This window comes from Aquarana catesbeiana, linkage group LG03, assembly GCF_042186555.1.
Source record: "Aquarana catesbeiana isolate 2022-GZ linkage group LG03, ASM4218655v1, whole genome shotgun sequence".
NCBI classification, from domain to species: domain Eukaryota; kingdom Metazoa; phylum Chordata; class Amphibia; order Anura; family Ranidae; genus Aquarana; species Aquarana catesbeiana.
In genome coordinates this window covers 375,186,589-375,210,434 of record NC_133326.1, presented here as the reverse complement: position 1 = coordinate 375,210,434, position 23,846 = coordinate 375,186,589, and the positions used below count along the sequence as shown (strand labels likewise).

The 23,846-nt window shown below is 41.1% G+C and overlaps 1 protein-coding gene across 2 annotated transcripts in view; it reads left to right on the top strand.

Moving 5' to 3' along the window:
* Window positions 1-23,846, top strand: part of ARHGAP26 (Rho GTPase activating protein 26) — a 744,136-nt gene that overhangs the window by 583,430 nt on the left and 136,860 nt on the right. For both annotated transcript variants that reach the window (XM_073620639.1, XM_073620638.1), the window contains exon 20: window positions 2,831-2,990. In XM_073620639.1, coding sequence (XP_073476740.1) covers window positions 2,831-2,990 — 160 coding nt within the window. The remainder of the gene's footprint in view (window positions 1-2,830; window positions 2,991-23,846) is intronic.

The following is a 23,846-nucleotide window of genomic DNA, read 5'->3' as shown; positions in this document are numbered from 1 at the left end:
TGTATGTGCTTTAAAATGGGTAGAAATAAAATTATCCCCATTAGCAATGAAGGGCGCTCACCATGTTCTGCGCACTTTGGGTTCAAAGTGGCAGTGTCTGTGTGTGCACCACATCAATTGTAGTGTAATAAGATGGAGACAAAAAAAAGTACTCTACTGGCTCACATTTGCATTAATGTACATGCTTAGGGAATAATCATTTCAGCAGTTTCTTTTACTTTATCACAAGGATTATCCTGAAAATATATTAAAACTATTTTTTTACCCAAGAATTACACAACTGGCACCCAAGCTTCACATGTTTTTCTAATAGAATCTTGGGTGAAAGCAATCGTTGCGTGAAATATGGGTAAAAACATTAATAACTAGACCCCATTGCATGCTTACTAATACAAGTGTATCTTTGAACTAGTAAAATAATCATACCCCTGTAATCCAAATTTGTTTTGTTGATGGATTTTAAATTATCCCTTCTGCCCATGTACCCTTGTAAGTTTTGTTCATATTGTGCTAATTACCAGCTTTACAGACAGAGTTAAGTGTCTGAGCAATGCTCCCTTGCCAAGATCTTTTCCATAACCTCCTTCTGGCCTCACAAGAATGTGCTGGCGAATACAAGGCTAACTCAAAGGGTATGCCTCTGAGGGAGTGTCCATCTTATCATCAATGTCAGTAAACAATTAGTTATGCTCTAAACCTTCTCACATTCTGACTGTTCAAGTTATTAAAGGAAACATTAGTTTATAGTGACATTAAAAAGAAAAGCTCCTAGTAGGTATAAAGTGCAGGCACCTGTATGTGCCTTCCCTACACATCTAAATACCTGTCCATTCTGGACCATCAAAGCTCTGACAGTTCCTTATTGGGACATAGCTTGTATGTCCTCTCCCATGCACTTTGGTGGGTAGACCTCTAGAGGTAAATTTCAATCAAAAGTTTTTCTAACTATATCAATGTTTCCAGAAAACCTTGTTTTACAATCTGTCAACCAATGTATTATTTAATAAAATGAGATCACAATTTGATGGATATCAAACATGATGTTCATCTCATACACCTGTGGGTGGACGCTTGTTATAACTGTTATTTTATCATGGCAGGATTTATGAAATATCAATAGATTTTGAGAGCTGTATTGTATGAAAAGGGTATCCTAACTCAAAGTATATGCCTCTGAGGCATTGTTCATCTTATACTCAATGGCAGTAAACCTTTAGTTATGCTCTAAACCAGGGGTCAGCATCCCCTAGATTACGACCTACCAGTAGCTCTCAGCCTGGTTACTGGTAGATTGAGGTCTGGGCTTGCTGACCCACCATCCCAGAACATCAGAGTGCAATGCAGGGGACTATTTGTAAAGATGGAGTTGTAGTAGAGAGCAAGAGCCACATAAGTCAATGCCTCCTCTGTAGTGCTGGCTCTTGTCCCATGTGGAGTGATACCAGCTGCACTCCATCTCTTATACCGGCTAGCTGTCTCTAGAGTGGTGCCAGCAGCAGGAAAGAAGAGATCTTCAGGTCAGCGTGAAGTAATACACTGGGCATAATAGTATAGGGCTGCTTTTACACTGATGTGCTGCAGTTTACCCACACCACTGGTGCAATGGACATGCAGCTTTCCTGCAGGTTTACTGCATTTAGCCATAGACTTCTATTATATCCTGCGGGTTTGGTGCACTTTCTGTATGCAGGAGTTCTGGTGCACTTTCAGAAAGTGCACCACACCTGCAGGATATAATATAAGTGTATGGCAAAGCGCAGTTAACCCAGGAAAGTCGCAAATGCATTGCGCTGCACCTGTGTTGCAGGTAAGCCGCAGCACATCAGTGTAAAAGTAGCCTTATAGGGGGCCAGAACAGTAAGGATTCATTTGCAGTTTGGGGGTGGTAAAATCCTCTAGTTAAGATGTGTTTTTACCACCCTCACCCCAACCACACCCCCTTTAGCTGCAGTGGCCAGAGGTGTACAGTGAGGTGTAGCCCAGTGATCTTCTCCCACGTTCAGGTAGATCTCCACTCTTTAAGGTTGCCTACCCCTGCTCTAAACCTCACGATCTGACTGCTTAAGTTATTAAAAGAAAATTTAATTTACAGTGACATTAAAAAGAAAAGCTCCTAGCAGGTATAACGTTCAGACACCTGTACATGTCTTTCCTACAGATCCTAATACCAGTCCATTGTGGACCATCAAAGCTCTTGGCAGTTCCTTGTTGTGTCATATCTTGTATGCCCTCTCCCACGCATTCAGGTTAGTAAGGAACCCATCAATATGCTTGACCAATAGGAGCGTAGGTTGCCAGGGAGAATGATGAAGCTCCAATACTACACAAGAAGTGTCAGAACTTTGCCCATTAAGAATGGTCCAGCGGGAAGAAATTGAAGCTGCTACAGGTATATACAGGCACCTTCATGTACCTGCACCTTATGCCTGCTATCATCTTTTTTTTTTTTTATCCTCTAGTCTATGGAATCTGCAACTCCTGAAGCATCATTTACCACATCCATTGCCTTTTGTAGGTTTAGTACATGGAGAACAAAGAAGGTGAAGTGAGAGAATGCGACTGGGGAGATCTAACTGTTCCTTTGTTTGTAGTTCAATGAATGTCATGGCTCATTTAGTTAAAAGTACTTCTATTACAGTTTGATAATGTTTGATTTGTTTGAAAACAACATTAATGCCAGCATTTGCCTTTAACTGTTAGAAAATCCAGCAAGTTAAACACATCATATAACAAATATTGACTTGCACACAGTATGAAAAGAAAAGCATAAGAAACGATGTAGCCAAACCTTTTAATATTGAAGGTCATTTTGCATTTTTCTTTCTTCCAGATGAGAAAAGAAACAGTGTAAATTCCAGTGCAGAATCAGTCAATTCATCCAATGCAAACAGTTCCGTGGGCTCCAGCTGTGTTCAGCGGTCCAATATGAATAATCTCAACTCCAGTGACCCTGACCTGGAAGTAATCAAAATGAGCAGGCCAAATTCACTGTAAGTACTGTGGCCTGTACTGAGGTTATGTGCCTTGCATGGCAGTGTTTTATTATTCAGTACAGATCTTTTTTTTATATTGGAACGATAGACTGCATGTGGTGCCACAAATACTTCTGTTTTCCCATACCGATGCATGTAAATGTAAAGCGCCATCTTATTTGGAGACTTTTTTAATTTTTTTTTTTACAATTCAGTGGCATGTATGATTGTTTTTAAATGTGATAATTTGTAATCCTTCAATTCATTTAATGCAAGTGGACACTTTAGTTCCTACAACGAATACCTGATTTTTTTTTATATAGGTGAAGGGAATAAAATCATTATTTAGGATATTTTAAGCTAGAGAAACAGCCTACTGGAGAATATATTTCTGTTAGTAGTGAAACTAAGTCTTAACTAACCCTGTGCTTCATTCTGAGCTCTGTTATGTTGTGCTTGTGTTTGAAACTTGCATCCTCTGAAGGGAATAAAATCATTATTTAGGATATTTTAAGCTAGAGAAACAGCCTACTGGAGAATATATTTCTGTTAGTAGTGAAACTAAGTCTTAACTAACCCTGTGCTTCATTCTGAGCTCTGTTATGTTGTGCTTGTGTTTGAAACTTGCATCCTCTGTGGGCCTCATGTGTTAAAGTGTTTATACTTAAAGTGGTTGTAAATCTCTGACATGAAAAATGAACAAAGCATGTCCTTCTGTATTGTGTACTGGCCTTCAATCCAAAGCACTGAGAGTGATTTCAGTCTGCAGTCTTGATCCTCTGCTATCGTCATGTGTCTTTTCTAACAGGCTTTGCTGACTCCAAGCGATTAAGGGGCACAGGCAAGGGGGCCTCCAGCACACAGCCTGTGAATGACAGCCCAAGCTGTGCATGTTTCCCTATGCGATTGTGTAGAAGGAGTGTGTCCCTTCCCTTCATTTAGGTCTCAATTTACACCCAACTCTCCTCTCTGAGCTGTGCAGTTTGTTACATCAGATCCCCCCCCCCCCCGGAAGCTGAAAAAAGTTATATAAATTCCAAGTATCGACACCAGGTAAACATGTGTAGGAAGATTTGTTTCATCTCTATTTATCACCTGAGACTAGTCACTTGACTGGGTATACGTAAGAATTTACAACCACTTTAACATTGGAGATATTATTTGTACATCTCTCAATAAAGCTGGCCATAGAAAATGCAAATTGTGTCTGGTTCTTGATGAACCGGCTAAAATTCATGTAAATGGCCCTGTTGCCTATTCCTCCCCACCAATCCCACTCAAGTCTCAAAATGTTCAGCTGCTCATCTTCTGATGCAGCCACTGATGCTGGCTGTCAGAATTCAATAGACACAGTGGGAGATTCATCCATCCATGCTATAAAGCCTCAGGCTGAATGCAAAAAAACCTAATAGTGTATGACCAGTTTTAGATTCAGACTTTCAGGTTTGAATCTGATTGCTAAGCATAAGTAACTTCAGTATGTAATTAAAAATTTAAAAGTGATAAAAAGGGCCTTTAAGTCAACGTTGCATGTTCCAGTTCAGCAGGGACAGACCAAATTGTATGGGGGCACCCTGTACAGAAGTCGATCTACCAATTAACTTAGCTGTACAACCAACCTGTCCCGAATGATTAGGCCACCAGCTATAGCTGGCAGCGCTGAACTTTGTATTCTAACGGCAGGGAAGGCGCTCCACTATTAGAACACAATCACACAGCAGGTGGATTCTCCCATAAACATTGAATGTGTGGATGGGGAAATTGGACCCGCTGGTTGAGAAAAAAATTAAAAATGTATGGGCTGTTTTAGGAATTTTCCATCCCTGTGTAGTTTAGGTATGATAATGTGGCCAGTTTATTATCAATTGTCTATTTTAGAAGTTTTTTGCGGAATCAAATTTACCTCCTGGAGGCACCCCTCACCACGGATTAAATCACGACAGCTAGTTTTGCCAGGTCTAAATCCCCGGGATCAGACGGACTCCCAATTGAATTCTATTCCCAATATAGCGAAATACTCACCCCTAAATTATCAGCTTTATACAATCATCTCTTCGAGTCTTGTGCATTACCTCCATCCATGACGGAGGCAACAATAGTCCTCATCCCTAAACCCAGGATATCCAGAATCTTACTGCCCCATATCCCTGTTACAGGTTGACATCGAAATACTGGCCAAAGTTCTATCCATCAGGCTCAATCAGGTCATCTTATCACTAATACACACGGACCAAGCAGGCTTCATGCCTGGTAGTAATACCTCATTTCATCTCAGAAAACTATACATAAATATACAAGCCACACATGAGGAGGTTGGATCACGAGTCGTAGTGACTCTAGACACAGCAAAAGCTTTCGACTCGGTGGAGTGGAGGTATCTCTGGAGATGCTTGGAGGGCTATGGCTTCGGTCCCAAATACATTAAGTGGGTCCAATTACTGTACCAGGCACCCACAGCCAAGGTGGTAGCCAACGGGTGGCCGTCTCGAATGTTAGACCTCAGTAGAGGCACGAGACAGGGCTGCCCTCTATCCCCACTGCTATATGCCCTAGCGGCAGAACCCCTTGCGATATCCATCCAAGCAAACTCAGAGATCAGAGGACTGAGAATGGGCTCCCTGATTGAAAAAATCAGTATGTGAGCAGATAACACGTTGCTATATTTGGCAGATTCAGGCCCATCTTTACATACTGCACTCCACACGATCAAACAATTTGGAATATTTTCAGAGTTGAATATCAATTGGGATAAGTCTCAAATTCTGCCAATTGACAGCTTCCCACCCCCAGAATCCCAAGCCAGACTACCATTACAACGAGTATGTCATCAAATACCTAGGGATTCATATAGCTAGATCCCCTGCAGATTACATTTCCCTAAACATAGAACCTCTCCTCTCCCTGGTTAAAACTAAAGTAAGGATCTGGTCCCGGCTCCCACTTGAGTTCTGGGGACGCATAAATTTAATTAAAATGGTCCTACTCCCTAAGATACTATATGTACTATGGCATACCCCAGTATACCTTCCCCTGAAACATTTTAAATCTTTGAAGGCCCTTTTAAAGCCCTTTGTGTGGGGAGCCAACAGACACAAATTAGCGTGTCAAACTCTTAAGAATCCAACTGACCTGGGAGGCACGGCTCTCCCTGACTTTAATTTATATTACATTGCATCACAGTTGTCACACAGCTATTCCACATAGATAAGACAGATGGTGAGAGATTCCTCGCTCTCCTATGTCCAAAGTGGGCACAACACACCAAAGACTCAATATACGCGATAGCATCGGGCTCAGGAGGGATGGAACAAGGGGAAAATAGACAAACCATACTATATCATTACAGGAAAATATGGGACTTAGCTTCCTCCAAACTCGAAATTCCATGATACAACGATTACACGCCGATATGGCATAACAAAAATTTTCCAAAATACATGACACAAGTGTATGGTCCAAGCGGGAAGTATTTTATCTACATCGTATCCTAAAAGATGGGCAGCTTAAAACCTTCAATTCACTTACAGAAGAATTCCCAATCCAAAACCGAATGTTTTTTAGATTTTTACAATTCCGCCATGCGACACAATCTCCGTTTCCTGACTCCGTCCCACACCCTACACCCAATGTCATTATGGCAGTGATTAAGAGCACAGACCCTCACAAACTAATCTCGGCATTTTACATTATGCTATCCACCCCCATTTCTACCAAAATAGCATATGATCTGAAACCCAGATGGGAGAGAGAAGTGGGATCAATAGAGTATGAGGATTAGGAGGAGGCACTGGAGTCCTGTAAGGCTGTATCCCCCAAACAATCTGATCGGCTATCACAGCTTTATATTCTACATAGGGCATACCTCACACCCCTTAGAGTGGCAAGATACAAACGCACTCAATCTACAACATGCCTGATGTGTGGACTAGAGACAGGCACGTTTTTTAATTTGATCTGATCATGCCCCGAGATACAAGGCTTGTGGAAGCAAATAGTGACATTTCTGCATGATACAATGGGCTTACCCCTAGCATTAGACCCAAAACAATGCCTCCTTGGAATATTACTAGATACAATTGATAAATATACAAAAATATTTCTTCATGAGACACTATTTTCAGCCAGGAAAATTGTAGCCAAAAAATGGATGAGACAAACACCTCCCAAGATAGTAGAATGGAAACTGGAAGTAAATAATACCCTGCCATACAAGAAGTGTGTATATATTTTAACAGAGGTTGCCCAAACAAATATAACAAGGTATGGGACAGCTGGCTACAAGAATCTGATACCTGTGTGTAGTAAAACCATATCAGTTTGGAAGGAATACTCAGACACATACCTCTCTATATAATCTTTATTTGTAATACTGTATATGCATTCATAGAACATATCCACATGGCAAAAACAATGTACCTGTTTTCTTACCTACAATATGTATAATATTCAATGTAACAGTTATCAAGTTTATATGCAAAAGCTAACATGACATGTATGCACCGTTTGATTAATAAAAACTTTTGTTCAACGTAAAAAAAAGAACCAGTGATGGCACTTAGTAATTTGGAAAACTTTGTTGTCCCTCCCTTTATTTAGTGCTTTTAATTCAAACCCTACCTTTTAAAGTGTTTATATCCTTAACAATTACATTTCATAAATCTATTTCTTTAATGATTTTTTTTTAAAATCTTTTTGTAATACCTGGTTGAGTCTGTCAGTTCCCCATTTCATGGTTGTAAACTGACCACGCTATGTACAGAAGCTGATCTGTGCTAGCACAGTCAGTTTGCATACCTCCTTATCATGTTTTGAGTTACAAGCACGCCGTGCAAGCACATAGAGTGCCTGTTTCTTCTGTGGTCAGTTTGTAGCCACCCCTCTCCCCATCCCTCCTCTCTTAAGGGATGGGCAGGGGGCATAGGGAATAGGGAAGTGATGTTATGCCGCTGGATATTAGCTTGCAATTAATTCCCTTGGAAATGCCGATGCCCACCCGTAGGACCTTGATGTGCTGAAGGAGGGAAAGCAGTCGCATGACTTGTATACAAACTGATCAGCAAAGATTAAAGAGGAACTGCAGTCTTCTCACATAATTTGTAATAAAAACATCTTTGCCACTCTGAAGCTTCCCTCCAACTACTTTGCATATTTTATATATACCGTGATTCTGTTGCCAAATATGCTGCAGAAATCTCCCTCCACTGACTCTGGCTGCATCTATTTTAACTGTGGGCAGCTAAAGCTGCTGCCTGTTCACTTCCTGGATTTACACAGACACACAGAGGCACACCTCCAGCTCTGCAGCTCTCATTGGCCCTCTTGTAATTCACCACCCCCTCTGTCAGGGCTGGGTTCAGCCCTTCCCTCTCAAAGTTGGCTGCTCAGCTGTTGGCTAATTGCCAGCTCCTATCTCTCCACAGTGACTCACCTGTTGATAATATCCTGGTTGTCAGTCCTGCCTACTTAAGCCGTCCAGTCCAGATGATCTCTGCCTTCGCCTTGGTCACATCTCTAGAGACGCTCTCCTGTGTTCCTGTTAAAGTCTTGCTTGGCTGACATTCCTTCTGGCTCCAGATCCTGCTTGCTGTTCTACTATGCTCATCTCTGGCTCCCTGACGTTTTGGCTTGTCTGACTATCCATTCCGGTTCCTGAACTCTGGCTATATTTTGTCTACGTTTACTATGTTTACCTTTTTTTGATTATTATTAAACAGGTGTGATTTAACTGTACTTCTATCTCAGTCTGATTCATGGTTTCTGACAGTAGGCGAAGGCCATGAATTCAGAAGATGCAGTCAATCCACTTGTTAGTAATATTTTTTCCAGATTGGATGAGCAGCATCACCGCATTGATCAGTTTGCCATGGCGTTACAAACGCTCCTGAGTCATACGGCTCACCTGGAATCTCCCACTGTGGCTGCTCTGGTACAACCTGTGTTGCAGGCCGTCCCTGCTGCTGCTCCAGTCTCTGTGCATGCCCCCACTTTGAATATTACCTCTATAAGAGGTATGTCTCGTTCCACTCCACTTCCCCAGCGACTTGGGGGTGATCCAGTCCAATGCAGAGGGTTTCTCAACCAGGTTGAGATATACTTTGAGATGCTGCCCCAGGCGTTTCCCATGGACAGAAGCAAAGTAGGTTTTGTTGCTGCTGGGGATCTATTGTTGCTGAAGGATGGTGGGGGTTATTGTTGCTGCAAAAAGTGCTTCAAGGGCTCATGCACATGATTGGTTAGAGCTGTACAGTGTTAAAACTGGGTATGTTTAAGTGCATGTAAGTCACAGGTCTTGTGTACAGTTAGTAAAAACCAATGGCAAGCTGAAATACACAGTGGCTGTCTGCATATACTGATGCAGAACCCCAGCAGTAAATATATATCTAAAGCTGCTGCGTACTTCAGCCTGCCATTCATTTCTACAGGCTGCTAGCAGCTCGCTATACGCAGGACCTGTGACTTGTGGTTGCCAAAATATGCCTGGTTTTGATGCTGCACAGCTCAAAGTGCATGAGCCCTTAACTCCCATTTCACCTGCTGAGCACAGGTTAGTAATGCACAGTACTGTGAAGTGCATAAGTGCATTGTGGCTTTTCGAAACTATAAAGTTAAGGCATGTATTAGGGCTAGTCTGAAGGTGCAAAAAGTTTAGCTCATCTGAGGTCAAAATGTGAAATTTTGTAATTCAGGTGGGTACTGGCATTTGTACTGCTTGTAGGCTGCCTTTGTATTGTCATCTGCATCTGCCAAGTCTGCAAGCAAGCAGCCTATAGAAGTACAGACGCAGTGGCTGCACAAACATAGCTGCATGAACAGCTCAAATTAACACAGCCTTCAAATTTTGACATGCAACTATGTTCATTTAGCCACTGTCTGTCTCTATGGTTGAAGCATAAAAAATAAAGACATGGGGGGACGTGTTGCCTTGAGGGCCAGTTCACATCACATGCAGTCCAGTGCGTTTTTTTTCTGCATCAAAAAAGCATGGAAAGTAGGTTATATGGTTTCCAATCGCATAGTTCACACCAGTGCAGTCAGTTCCAGGGATTTTCAGTTCCAGGAAAGAAAGTAGAGCATGTTACATTTTACCTGCACTAGACTTTACTGGAACGCAGTAAAACGCTACAAAAACACGCTGACATGCACTGGAACACATCAAGGACGCACCAAAAACACACTGGACCCTAGTAAAGTGAAAAAACAACTGGAAAAAAGAAGAAAAAAAAGCACCTGGAATGCATCCAGCGACGCATCAAAAACACGCATGCAAGAACGGATCCGGAGTGCGTTTTTATGGTGTGAACCAGTTCTTAGTCAGACCCCCTTGCTAATGGTGGCAGATGTGTGGGCTTACTCCTGAGCCAGGCTGTGTGCATCCATCATAGATACAGCACACCTCAGCCACGCCCCCACTCTTTGCTCACAGAATTTGATTGACAGCAGCAGGAACCAATGGCTCCCACTGCTGCTTCTGTGAGCAGAAAGAGGAGAGGACCACTGCAGATGGGCATAGCACTGGATTTCGATAGTTAAGTAGAGAGGAGATTGAGGGGGTGATGCAAACGCTGGGATATTTTTTTATCTTAATGCAGGGAAAAAATGTCCAGGCTTTAGAACCACTTTAATACTTTGAAAGAACTAAAATATATCTGTACTCTTTTTATTTTTCAATATACATCTGAACTAATGTAAATCTTTTTAAGGTGTAAATATTTTAAAAGCCTGCTTTTGCAGTTTTGCTCAGTTTATGCATGTTCTGCCTTCTGCTTGGTGTATTTTACTGTTCTTCTCTCTTGAAGGAGAATTATGGGGTTAATAAAAAAAAGCAAACATTCATACTCACCTCCACACCCACAGGTATATCCAAAAAATATTTTTGAGTTCCTTCCCAAGCATGGAAATACTATGCCCCGTCAGCTGATCGCAGACAATAGCCCAGTATCAGCTGACTCTGGATTACAGGAGTACATTAGTAAATACTTCTGTGACCCAACATAGAAGTGTAGCCAAAAATGGTTTGTAAGTCAGTGTGTAAAAAAAAAAAACTAAAATGATCTTATATAGTATTATATTTTGACCCTTTAATCTATTTTTCAGAAAATTATTTCTTACCTTTTCTGCTTCCTTGTAATGTCTTCTGTGAGCTCCAGATCCTCTTTTTTTCCACCTTCAATTCAGTTTGTTTGGAACACGTTGTGCATATTAGTTGTGGTCATGTGCACTGCTCTATGCATGCTACTAATCCCATAGTTTATAGTCAATCTTTGGAGTGAGCATGGTAGGAGGGTGGCTACATTCCTACATACAGTCGAACCATGGGCAATGACCGTAACCACCTTCCAGTAGGAATTCGGTTCACAGCAGAAAAGAAAAAATGAAATTTGGAGGCGGCTGAGAGCAATAGAAGGTACATTTTTGAGACAAGAATACATACTTTCGAGAATTTTCTTCTTTTTTTTTTTAAACTGGAGTTTAGTTTACTGGTTCCTTAGATATTCTGTATTACTTGTCTTACTTTTCCTTATACATGTTCATAAAGTGTTTTAATTTGTGTGACCTCATCATCATTATTGATAAACTTGTTTGGGAGGTTGTTTTTCCTATTTGTGATTAAGGCTTCAGGGTGTTTGCAGTACACTACAGTCAAAATTGAAAAGGAAACATTGAGATGCACTGAATAGGCGCATTCTATTTGCTAAGTTATTCAGTTTTTAATGCAGACCATATGCTGTACCTTACTAGCCCACCCCACTTCGTTTTGTCTGTAATCTGTGATCCTGGAACATATCTGCTGGTGATGGTGGTGCTGCCTCTGACACACAGGTTGACTTGTTTAAAAATGCCACTTAAAAAAAAAGTTCTTGCAACCATTAAAAAGATTGAAAATTGACTTGTAATAGGAAAACTGTTGTTATTGAATATGTTAATGTATAATTTTGTAGATTGGATCAGTCTGTCATATTGGTTTTCCATAACAGGTTTATATATTTTTTTTATCTCAAAGTTTTATTAATCAGGTTGTGCCAGCATTACAAAAGCCATAACATATGCAACACATTAAAACATAATGTTCTGGAATCACCAATGCAGCTCAACAGTAAAATGACAGAGTATAATAGTCAACCCTCAAAGAACAGAAAAAATAAAAAACAAAGAACAGGTACATAGTAAATCAGATCTATATATACCCCATTGCCCATGGAAACCATCATACCAGAATCATTATCATCCCCAGCCAATTATCAGGCGATCCATAATGAGATCTACCAGTGCCAGGCCTGGTGTGTCCAACCAGGGAGCAACTTATCAAATTTACTGAAGCTACTCCTATGTTGAAAATGTATCTTTCTAGCCCATTTGGGCTATTCATTCCTTCAAAGTGGGAGTTTCAGTGGAAGTCCAGTGCCAAAGTATTAACTTGCAGGCCTGAAACAAAGCCCTAGCTATGGCCTGTTTAGGGATATCCTCCACCGGGAGATTGCACAGAATCCCCAATAGGCAAGGTTTTGGTTCCTCAGGTACATGGACCTGGAACACCTGGTTGATATTAGTGATAACACCCTTCCGAAATATCGGTGCATCTTTGGGCACCACCACATAAAGTGGATCAAATCCCCCCAGTCCCTACTACATCTAGTACATGTAGGGCTTTCCCTCATGCCCATGTGAAACAGCCTTGCAGGTGTATAGTGCACCCACAGAAGCATATACAGCTGCAAGAGGCTTTGAGCCACATTCAGGAAGCATTGTTTAACCGCTAGGAGAGCCTCTTCTCATTGCTCCTACATCTCCCACCTAGATATCACATTAATGGGATGATCCCACAGGAAGCTGTTCAATAGCATAGAGTAACATTGTGATACGAATCCTTTATATGAGACCACCTCAAACATGTAATTAAATATCGGAGATGGTGATTGTATCCATTGATCAGGTCCTCCCTGTGCTTTTACTGCATGGTGAAGCTGCATATAATAGAATAGCATCAAGTCTTGGAGAAGATACCGCTCCTGTAAATTCGGAAAAGAGCACAGCCTCCCATTGGCGAAAATATGGTGTAAATGAGTGACCCCAAAGGGTTGCCATCTCGCACCACATTTTAGCTTTACCAGTTCTGGGTAGTACTCCTTATCCCATATAGGGCTAAACCTTGTGAACCCCATAATCTGTTGTAGCTGTCTAACCTTGTTCCAAGTTTTTTGCATTAGGGCGTAGGTAGGATACAACTTGTTTGATTTGCAGAAAGCTAGCCCCTCTAGGCCACTCTCAATCCTCTCTATCCCCACTGTATGGACATGTAATCTAGTGGAAGGATCCCCATCTCTCTCCACCATCCCAGTAGCGGAAGACATGGAGCATGTTATATGCTGCATTTGGGAAGCCAAATAATAAAGCCAGGGGTTGGGCAGGGCCCGACCCCCAACATCCTTGGGCCTCTGAAATTGCTCCAATTTCACCCTGAAGTTTTTCGACAGCCATAGAAGGGACCTAAAAATTGTATTTATAATGCAAAACATTTTCAGGGGAATGTCTACCCGGAAATTGTGGAGGACATACAATAATTGGGGCATGAGAATCATCTTAATAAGGCAACCTTTTAAGTACTTTAATCCTACCCCTGAATCTGGCAAGTAGGGGCATTAAGTTGAAGCTATAGTCTAATGGGCTTAGTGTCACCTGAATACCCAGGTATCTAAATGCGGAGCAAATAAGTATATTGGCTGTAACTAGAGAAGGAGAATCTGGCGCCACATCTACAGGCATTAGGAGGGACTTAGTGCAGTTTATGATAAAGCTTGAGTATGTGCCAAACTCTGTGATTACCGACATTACCTCTTTAAGAGAGGACGTAATATCACCCAACATTACCATGTTGTCATCTGCATATAGCCAGGTTTATATTTTAAGTGCTGTTACATCCCATGAGTCTCTTCGTTTTTGTGCTTTGTTGCACTGATATAATAGTTATTTAAATTGTGCAAAAACATGGAATTTCAGGAGTCCTAAACCTGAAATGTATTGCAAAAACTGTCAAAAATGAATACATGCAATTTCAAAATCTTCTAAACACCATAATATGTTGACATTTTATTAAATGAGAAAAATACAATAGCTGTGTGCAGTAGAGCAAACGTAAGATTAGCGGAAAGTTTATTGGGTTTTTCTCATTGCCACCCAGTGGACATAAGCATTGTTGTAACACACGGTATATTATCCACTCAATTCTAAATGGCTTTCAGAAGCTGAACATTGATAAAAGACAGAGATGATTTAAAATAAAGACTGACAACTTGGACACATCATCTGACAGAATCATTTTTAGATGACAAATGAGGCTTGTCATAAAAATGCAATCAACTAATAGTGAATTGAATTCAATAAGCATTTTCAGGCAGATTATTTACAGATGTGGATTTGTACAATATCAATCTGACACGGTGTAGTATTCCTAGCCATATATAACAGAGTATTTGCCAGTGGCTACCCACTACATTTGAAACTTAAGATGAAAATATTTTCTTCTTTTCTATTTAAATTAAGTCTGAAAATAATTTTTTAAATCTGTTTGTGTTATATTATCTAAATTCTTTGAAGTGTGAATCAGTGTAGGGAGGCCGTTTCCTTTGTTTCCTTTAAAATGTTTCACTGGCTAATCAAAGGCATCAAGTCACAAATATCATTTCCTGTCATCTGCTGTTTTTCTTTGGCATATGACATAGTTTTAGGCTCAAATTAGTGACATTTTTTGCTCTGAAAACATTGTTACATTTGGAAGTCAGGCTAACTTAACGAACAGGAGCGGCATCAGTATGAGTACAAAAATAAACTTTAGAAACTTACAAGATGTTTGGGAAAAAAATGTTATCTATGCAGGGGCAGCTAGTAGTAGTCAGCCACCTTCAGCTGGACTTGTTCTCTAATGTTGAAGATGTTTTGCATCCTATTAAAGCCACTTTTTTAGTTCTAATGAGTGTCAGGAACACACCCCAGCCTTTATAGCTACATGAGTAACTAAGGCAGGCCATACATGATCCATTTTTATTCGTTCAAAAAACACATTAGATGTAGATGGAGGAATCGCACTTATTGAGCTAGTGTATTCTGCCGGCAGAGAGCATTCCCCCGTTATAGATTGATCGACTTGTGTACAACCAGCTAGCCTATACATGAATTGAAATTTGGCCGATCCCTGCTGGACTGGCTGAATTTCGTTACATCTATGGAAAGCTTTAGTGACAGGAATTCAGTCACCATGGAATGTGTCAAGGTAGAAGTTGATTGTCCAAGAGCAGAATGGGAGGTGTCAAAGTTTTTTTTTTTTTTTTTTGGAATAACTTTGGTTAGGCATTTTATTATTTTTTTCTGTTTATCATTTTGTGCACTAAACCTGCCACTTTTTTCCTAAACATTTCAATTGAGGTAGAGCAAGTCCGTTTTAATGGAGGCAATATGGTCTGCTTTATTATTAGGTAGCAGAGTGGTGAGAAGGAATAGAAACAGAGCTGAGGTTTGCTGCTCTTGGACATCAATGCTTTCATTTGAGCATGAGCTAAAAAGAAAATAAGTAATGTGTAAACAGCCATAAGGCTGCATTCACACCTGAGCCTAGCGTCTTTGAGCATTTTTCCTGGGTTTTTTTGCGTGCTTTTATGCACAATTTTGGTGATTTATTTTTTTTGTGCGTGACTTGCGCGTTTTTATACATTGTTTTTGAGCTTTGGCGTTTTGTAATTACCCAATAGAGGAAACTATCATTTGTTGCTAGGTATTTCAGCTTTTATTTCTCTTTTTATTGTTAATATTCTTTTATTATTATTATTTTTTGTTAGAGTAAGGGGTTAGAGTTAAGGTTAGGTTAGGATTATGGGTTAGGGTTATTTATTTTTATTTCTTTGTTAGGGTGTTACTACTTTCAATAAATGAATACGAAGTAATAACCCCTAATCCTTAAAAAAAAATAAAATAAATAACTAAACACCCTAACACTAAATTATTGTTATCTAAATTTTTTGGTTGGGTTTTGGGTGTTTATGTTTATTAATAATTTATTTCTTATTTTTTTAATGTTAGGGATTCATTATTATTTATGTATTATTACATAATATTTATTTATGATGATTTTTAGTTATTTGTGTGTATTTTACATGTATTTATTTATATATTATTACTATTTTATTTTTTTTATTTTTTCGTTGAGCAGAAAATCTCACAAAAACGCATGACAAAACACGCATACGCACAAAAATGCACGAATGGAACGTTCCCATTCATTTCTATGGGAATAAGAAAGCAACAAAAAAGCTCATCTGCCCGATTCGAGCTACAAAAAGAAAAAAGATGTAAACCAAAGAATTAATTGTATGCCAAGACTTTTTTTTTTTTTGGATGGAGTGGGAAACAATTGAAATAATTGTTGAATTTTTAATGCTATTTCAGGGCTACATTTAGAGAGATTTTCTTAAGCTGGGTATACACACCGAGTTATTTTTTTTTTCTTTAACCGCAACACAGAAAAATTATAATGCTTTTTTAGTAGGGTAGGGAAAAGCCTGGTTTATTTTTTATTGTTGTCTGTGTCTCTGTTGCATATTTTCCTGTTGTATCTTACTGTTGTTGTCGTCATGACATTAAGGGGTTGATTTGCTATAACTGAAGAGTGTTCAATTAGCCCCGGTTCACACAGGGGCGACTTGTCAGGTGACTTAGCCGCCTGACAAGTCGTGTCCCGTTCTGTACTATGGAACCGTTCTAATAGGAGCGACTGAAGTTGCTCTGACTTAGAAAAAGGTTCCTGTACTACTTTTGGGGCGACTTCAGGTGACTTGCATTTACTTCTATACAGAAGTCGTTTTGCAAGTCGCCGCTGAAGTCGTGTGCAGGTCGCCTCACAGAGTTGGCCTGCAAGTCATGTTGCCCCTGTGTGAACCGGCTCTTAGGCTTTGACAAAAAACCTTAAAGGCGATTGGTTTCTGTGCATAGCTGCACCACATTTTGCAGTCTCCAGTTTTAGTAATTCATCCCCTAAGGGCCACATTTGTCTGATTTTGGCAGATGCATTTTGCCATTGAAATCAAATGGTTATGCAATGAAATGCATGTCTACATGCATGAGAAAATATGTATTGATTCATTGAGTATTGGAAGTATGCAAGTATTCATGCATCCAATTGATTTCATTCATAAATACAAAAGTGGGCATGTGTGAAGTCACCCTGAGGGCCTATTCACACTTTTAACACATGTCAACACATGTACATAATTTAGTCACCATTTTAGGCTGACCATACATGGTTTGAATCTCGGCCGGTTCAGCAGGAAACCAGACGAGATTCGAACCTTTAATGGGCAGGCAGAATGTACCAAGTTGATCGATCAACTTTGGTACAACCAGCCTGCCAGATTCTCTTACGATTATCACTAGTGGCAGCTATACCCACTAATGATAATCACTGTCTTCTCCTGGTAGGGACGGCTTACCCTGCCCGCCCCCCTGCCAGAAGTAGACCATAGCTCGGCAGGAGGGATTTCTTTCCTGCAATCACAGGTTGGCTGGCCTTAAACTTCACATCTGTGACCTGTGACAGGAGTTCTAATCCTTTCCAACAATATAAAAAAAAAAAGGAAACATTTTGGCTGGGCTTAAAGTGGATGTAAACCTTCTCCTATACCCATTGAAGTGAATAGCCTCAGATGATACTTTGAGATGAAACAAATCTCCCCACATAAGTTTTACATGTACTGTATATCTGCTTTTTTTTCCCTTTCTACATACTTTAGAAAGTGAAAATTGTGTTAGAAATCTTGTCTCCTCTTCCAGAAGTTGGTGTGGAGTCTAGGCATAGACTGTGTGGGAGCTGATTAGAGGAAAGGCATACACCCCCCCCCCCCTCCACATAGGCAGAGGAACCAAGGAACATGCAGAGCTGTACAGTGAACAGACCAGCTCTCTGCCTGATCTATCTCTAAGCACCCTCCCCGACACAAATTTCTAGCTGCTGTTATGTTGTGTGTTGGAGAGCTTGTCAGAAGTGACTCTGCTGATGACAGAGAAACAAAGCAGCAGAAAGACACAGCACTCAGAGCTTTAGAGAGAGATAAGTAAATACTACAGATTTATGTGCCCTGGTTAGATTTCATGAATGGGGTTGTCTGTGTAAATTACAAATGTTCTTTAAGGCCCGGTTCACACTGGTGCGACATGCTAAGCCTTTGAGAGCACATGTCGCATGTTGTGTATAAATCAAGGGTTCCATATGAGAGCCATTTTAACAACATCAGCCGAGGGAGAAGACATCACCGCAAGAAGACACATTGTAGCTACGACGGGGGACATGCTTCATTTTTAATAAAGGACTTTGTCAAAAGCCTGTGTACTGTTTTTATTTATTTTTACACTTTTTTGGGTGAAAGTGCCCCATACTCATTCACATAGGGGAGGGCCAGGATCTGGGAGCCCCCATGTTAAAGGGGGCTTCCAGATTCTGATAAGCTCCCAGCCCACAGACCCCCACTACCACCGCCCAGGGTTGTCGGGAAGAGGCCCATGTCCCCATCAACATTGAGACAAGGTGCTTTGGGGAGGGGGGGGGGGGTTGATCACAGGTGCAGTGCTATGCAGGCTCTAGTAAAAAAAAAAAATCCATGCACATTTTTTTACCTGCAAAAATATGTGCATTTATTTATGTATTTATTTTGAAAGGTGAACTTGGCCTTTAAGGGCTATTAACCAGTTCCCGTCTGCGTTATAGCTGAATGACGTATACAGCACGGACCTACATTGCCAGGAGTACGTCAATAGACGTCCTCTCCTTTCCTCGCGAGTGCGCATTGGGGAAAATCTGTGCTGGCCATGTCCCTTGGACACAGCCAATCACAGATCGCTGTAAATGGCCAAGCACAGCGGCCATTTACTACGCAATTGGCGTGGCCCACGAGAGATGATCTCAAATGTAAATATATGAGATCATCTCACATTGGCAGCCCGCCCTTCTCACACACAGACCACGTGAGGAGAGAGAGGATCTGTGCTTATCTGTGAGTGATTCAAAAGCATTACAGTTAAAAGAATCAATATATAGTGCCCAATCAGTGCCAAGATGCCAATTAGGATCAGTACCATCTATAATTGGTGCCCATCTTTGCCATCGGTGCCCATCTGTGGCATCAGTGATCAGTGCCTATCTGTGCCACCTCATCAATGCATATCTCTGCCAATCAGTGCCCATCTGTGCCGCCTTATTGGTGCACATCTGTGCCACCTCATCAGTGCCCATCTGTGCCACCTCTTCAGTGCATATCTGTGCCCATATGCGCCGCCTCATTAGTGCACATCTGTGCTGCCTCATCAGTGCATATCTGTGCCACCTCATCAGTGCACATCTGTGCGATCAGTGCCCATCTGTGCGATCAGTGCACATATGAGCCATCAATCAGTGCACATCTGTGCTCATCAGTGCCGATCGGTGCAGGTTTCGCACACATTTGTGCCACCCCATCAGTGCAGGCTTATCAGCATACATCTGTGCAGGCTCATCAGTGCCCATCAGAGCAGGCTTAACACAAACCTGTGCAGTCTCTTCACCACCAGCAACCATGTCCAAAAGATGCTTTTCCACTGAGGAGGCGTACCAAATACTTTCCATGGCCGACAAAAGCAAAGAGGAGCTTTTTCTTTGTTCGGATTCCCTTTCAAATTCGGATTCTGAGTCTGACGTAAATTATGAGCCAGTCCTCAGTAGTGGAACACTGACAGATTCAGAGGAGGAAGATATTCTGCCCGCCAAACGAAGGCATTCTGGTGAGGAGGCAGTGCCATCCACCGGCACCGCAGTGCCATCCACCAGCTCCGCAGTACCTCGGCAATAGAGGCCAAGTACCAGTGGGGTGACACCTCAGCCCCAAAGGGTTAGGACCCATGCCAGCCTTCCCTATGCCCTTCAGAACCCCTTGTGGCTTCCTTTATAATTCAGGAGAAGCTAACATTCCCCTTTTCACTGCCCAGCCAGGAGTCCATGTGGACACAGAGAATTTTTCCCCAATCAATTTCTTTGATTTAATTTTTACGGAGGACATGTTAGCGTCAATTGTGGCCCAGTGCAACCTGTATGCACAACAATTTATTTTGAATAATCCAACATCCTATTATGCCCGTCCCTATGAGTGGAGAGACCTAACAGTGGAAGAGTTGAAGGTTTTTTTGGGTCTCACATTTTGTATGGGACTCACCAAAAAAAATTAATTGCGTTCCTATTGGTCAACCCACCTCATCCACCACATGTCGATCTTCTCCGCAGTAATGCCCAGAACCAGATATCTCATAATCATGATGTTCCTACATTTCAATGATAATACCCAGTGCCCGCCTCACTGGGAAATGACCCAAATTATGACAGGCTTCACAAAATTCGGCCACTACTAAATTATTTTTCAGAAATATTCTCCTAGTTGTTTACCCCGAACCAACACATGTGTGGATGAGTCCCTTTTTAAATTTAACGGCAGGCTTAAAATCAAGCAATTTATCCCCAGAAAAAGGGCCCGCTATGGGGTGAAGGTGTACAAATTATGTGACCAAGCCACAGGGTACACATATGCCTTCATAGTGTATTAAGGGAAGGACACCCAGCTGCACCCCCTAATTACCCGGACTACTTGGGATCAAGCGGGAAAGTTGTTTGGGACCTCATAAACCCCTACTCGAGAAAGGATACCACTTGTATGTAGACAACTTCTACACAAGTCTCCCCCCGTTCCGCAGCCTTCCCCAGAAGAAGACGCCAGCATGTGGCACCATAAGAAAGAACCAGAAGGGCCTTCCTCCAAGATTTGTCAATATGAAGTTAAAGTGGGATTCCCATTTAAAAAAAAAAAAAAAAAATTAAAAGTCAGCAGCTACAAATACTGCAGCTGCTGACTTTTAATCGGACACTTATCTTTCCCAGGGTCCAGCGATGCGGGGGATCGAAGCCCCGCTCGTCCCCCCCTCCGCTCGGCGGCGCTGGCAGGTACCCACTGCACGTGTGCGAGCCGCGCTGCATGCCGTCACTGGCCCCGCAATCATCTGGGACCGCTCACGTGTATTATTTATTTTTTTGGCAATTTGCGTTTTTAGATACCTTACCATTTAGTACATTTTTCGGGTTTCCTAAATTTGGGCGATTCTTTACTGATTTTTCTTCTGGCAGGATCAGAATTATGACAGATGTGTTAAGGCAAATATGACAACTATTAACTTATAACAGCCTGTTTTGATTCTTCCTTAAAAAACTGACTTATAGAACATAACCCCCATGTGAATTTAAAGTGTTAGTACAGCCAAAACTTATATTTGAAGTTAATCTGTCAGGATAAGAATATAGGAAGCAGCTATTGTTGACTTGTTATTTAAGGTACATGCTTTGGGACTATTATTGGTATCCTTGTTCCACTACTTTGTAAGTCGCTGACACAAAACAATAATGTGCTTATTAGGTAGCAGGGCATCTAATGTGCACAGGCCTATTCCAGGTCATTGACCTACAAGATGGTAAACAAAACATTGGGGTAAAAGCCTGAAACATGTACAATCAAAAACTAGTCTGCAATTCTGTCCTGAGGGGTTTGTTTTAAATATATGACATTTACTAAAGAGTTACATGGTCACTTTCTCTATTTAGAACAAAATGACCAAATCTGTGTAAGGCCCCACCCTCTGCCCATCTAATATTCCACTATCCAGTAACCATTTGCATTAGAGTGATTTTAGCAACTTAAGCGGGAGTCCAACCTCCTACCATTTTTATTGAAGCTCATCCAGAGTCCAGTTAATTCCTTTTTCTTGCAACCTCTACCTGCATCCTAAGTGGTAGGGGTTTCCAGCTATAGTCACTTGCCAAGTACAAGTATTATGCTGCGAGAGAAGCTACTTGGGACAATAAACAGTGAGTCAAACATGAGTAGGAAATTACAGAATGTGCTGATTGTCCCCACACAAGGAGATAATGTTTGAATTTTATACATAGGTTATGTCCATTATTTTTCCAGCAATGTATGTGTTTATTACTTTCCCAAAAGTAGAAAAGTATTTTTTTTTGTACCTCAACCCATATATAGATAATCCTTCCCTGTTTGTGTTTAGGCTTGTTATTGAGTTTGTAATGTCTTTATGAAATGGACTTTTGACTGTACTTGTAAAGTGTTTTTTTTTTTTTTCATGTTGTTATTCTCACCACTGTTTTTGATCAGAGACATTTTTTTTTTAAGTTGGTATAATCTCATAGGCAAGAGCATCACAAAAACTATTTTCCAACTAATCTCTGTAGAAGTGCTGTGGAGAACTTGTGTGCAATCTCTTCTGAGCTGTCATACAATATATTGCTTCATTGACATGCATTGTACTTTCACATCAGTCAGTGTTCTCAAAGCACTGTAGAAAGGGCAAGTAAAAGACATTCATTATAAAAGTCTGGCATAGTTATAAAGACTGTCAAGATGGGTCTAGTAGTGAGGATTGTTGTTAGCATTGTGTGGTGGAACACACAGTGGATCAAAGTTGTTTATGGCTTTGATTAAAAATTGAACAATGCACACTTGTGCATTGTGGCAGCACTCTATCTAAAAAAAAGTATGCACATTCGCTATAGCACAGGGGTAGGAGACCTTGGCACTCCAGCTTTTGTGAAACTAAAAATTCCATCATACCTCTGCCTCTGAGAAACATACCACTGACTGTCTGAGTCCTGCAATACCTCAAGAAACCTGTAGTTCCACAGAAGCTGAAGTAGAGAGGCTGCCTATGCCTGCTCATTACAACACACAGGTGTAAATGTTCTGTGCATTGCGGCGTGATGCACTGTCCGCTATCCCACGTGTACATTTTACATGCATTCAGACATGTTGGGAGCCCATTCAAAAGCACTTCAACACATAAAAATGTGTGCATTAACACAATGCACAAATACACAAATCTGTTACATAGAAACATGTTAGGGGCGGCACTGAGGCCAGAGTCTCCATCTGCATGTGCATGCTCATCCCCTGGGCCGAGTAGCTCAGCTCCATTGCATAGCTTTATTAGTCGCCTGGACACTGTCAGTCTTGCTGCTCCTGATCGCATTCTAGCAACTAGTGATAGGTGGGAAAAGGGAGGGGATGGCACACACAAGCATGCCCTGCTTGTCTCTTCACAGTGGCTCCAATCTGAGTACTCTGGCCTGTCTCTGTATACCAAGTTATAGTTGGTCTTTTTTTATCTCCAGTTTCGTTATCTATGAACTGGCAGTAATTCTTTTTTAATTTGTCGCAGCCAAGGGGACACATTGTTAAAGTGGCACAAATAAGAACTACCTGAATCTGTTGCACATGTTTGAAATGTCAACAAACCTGTCACAAGGATTTCATTGATTTCCACCATATGTGTTGCAAATGCTTTATTTAATCGTAGCCATAGTTTTTTGAAGAGTGTGGTTATTAGGGTTACCACTTTTTCCTCAAGCCCACCCCTAACACTTTAGCGGCGCAACGCAAAAACATTTTTTTAAGTATACACTATAGGATTGTAACAGACCTGGGACACCTTTGGGCGCTCCAAAGAGAATAGTAATGCTGTGCACATATTGCCCTCTCACTCTCCTATCAGGCCCTGTTCTGAGCCACATCACTGTCTGAATATTGTGTCCGGGTTTCAGACAGACTGAAACCCAGACACATGATTCAAAACCCAAACTGTCCGAGTGAATCCTGGACAGGTGGTAATCCTAGTGGTTATATAGCTACGTAGTTAATCTGGTTGAAAAAAGACACCAGTCCATCTAGTTCAACCAGCAGAAAAAAAAAAACAAATTTGGTGGTGGCTGGGTACGGTATATAGGTAAAGTAAAAGCTGGAGTATTCTGCAGCT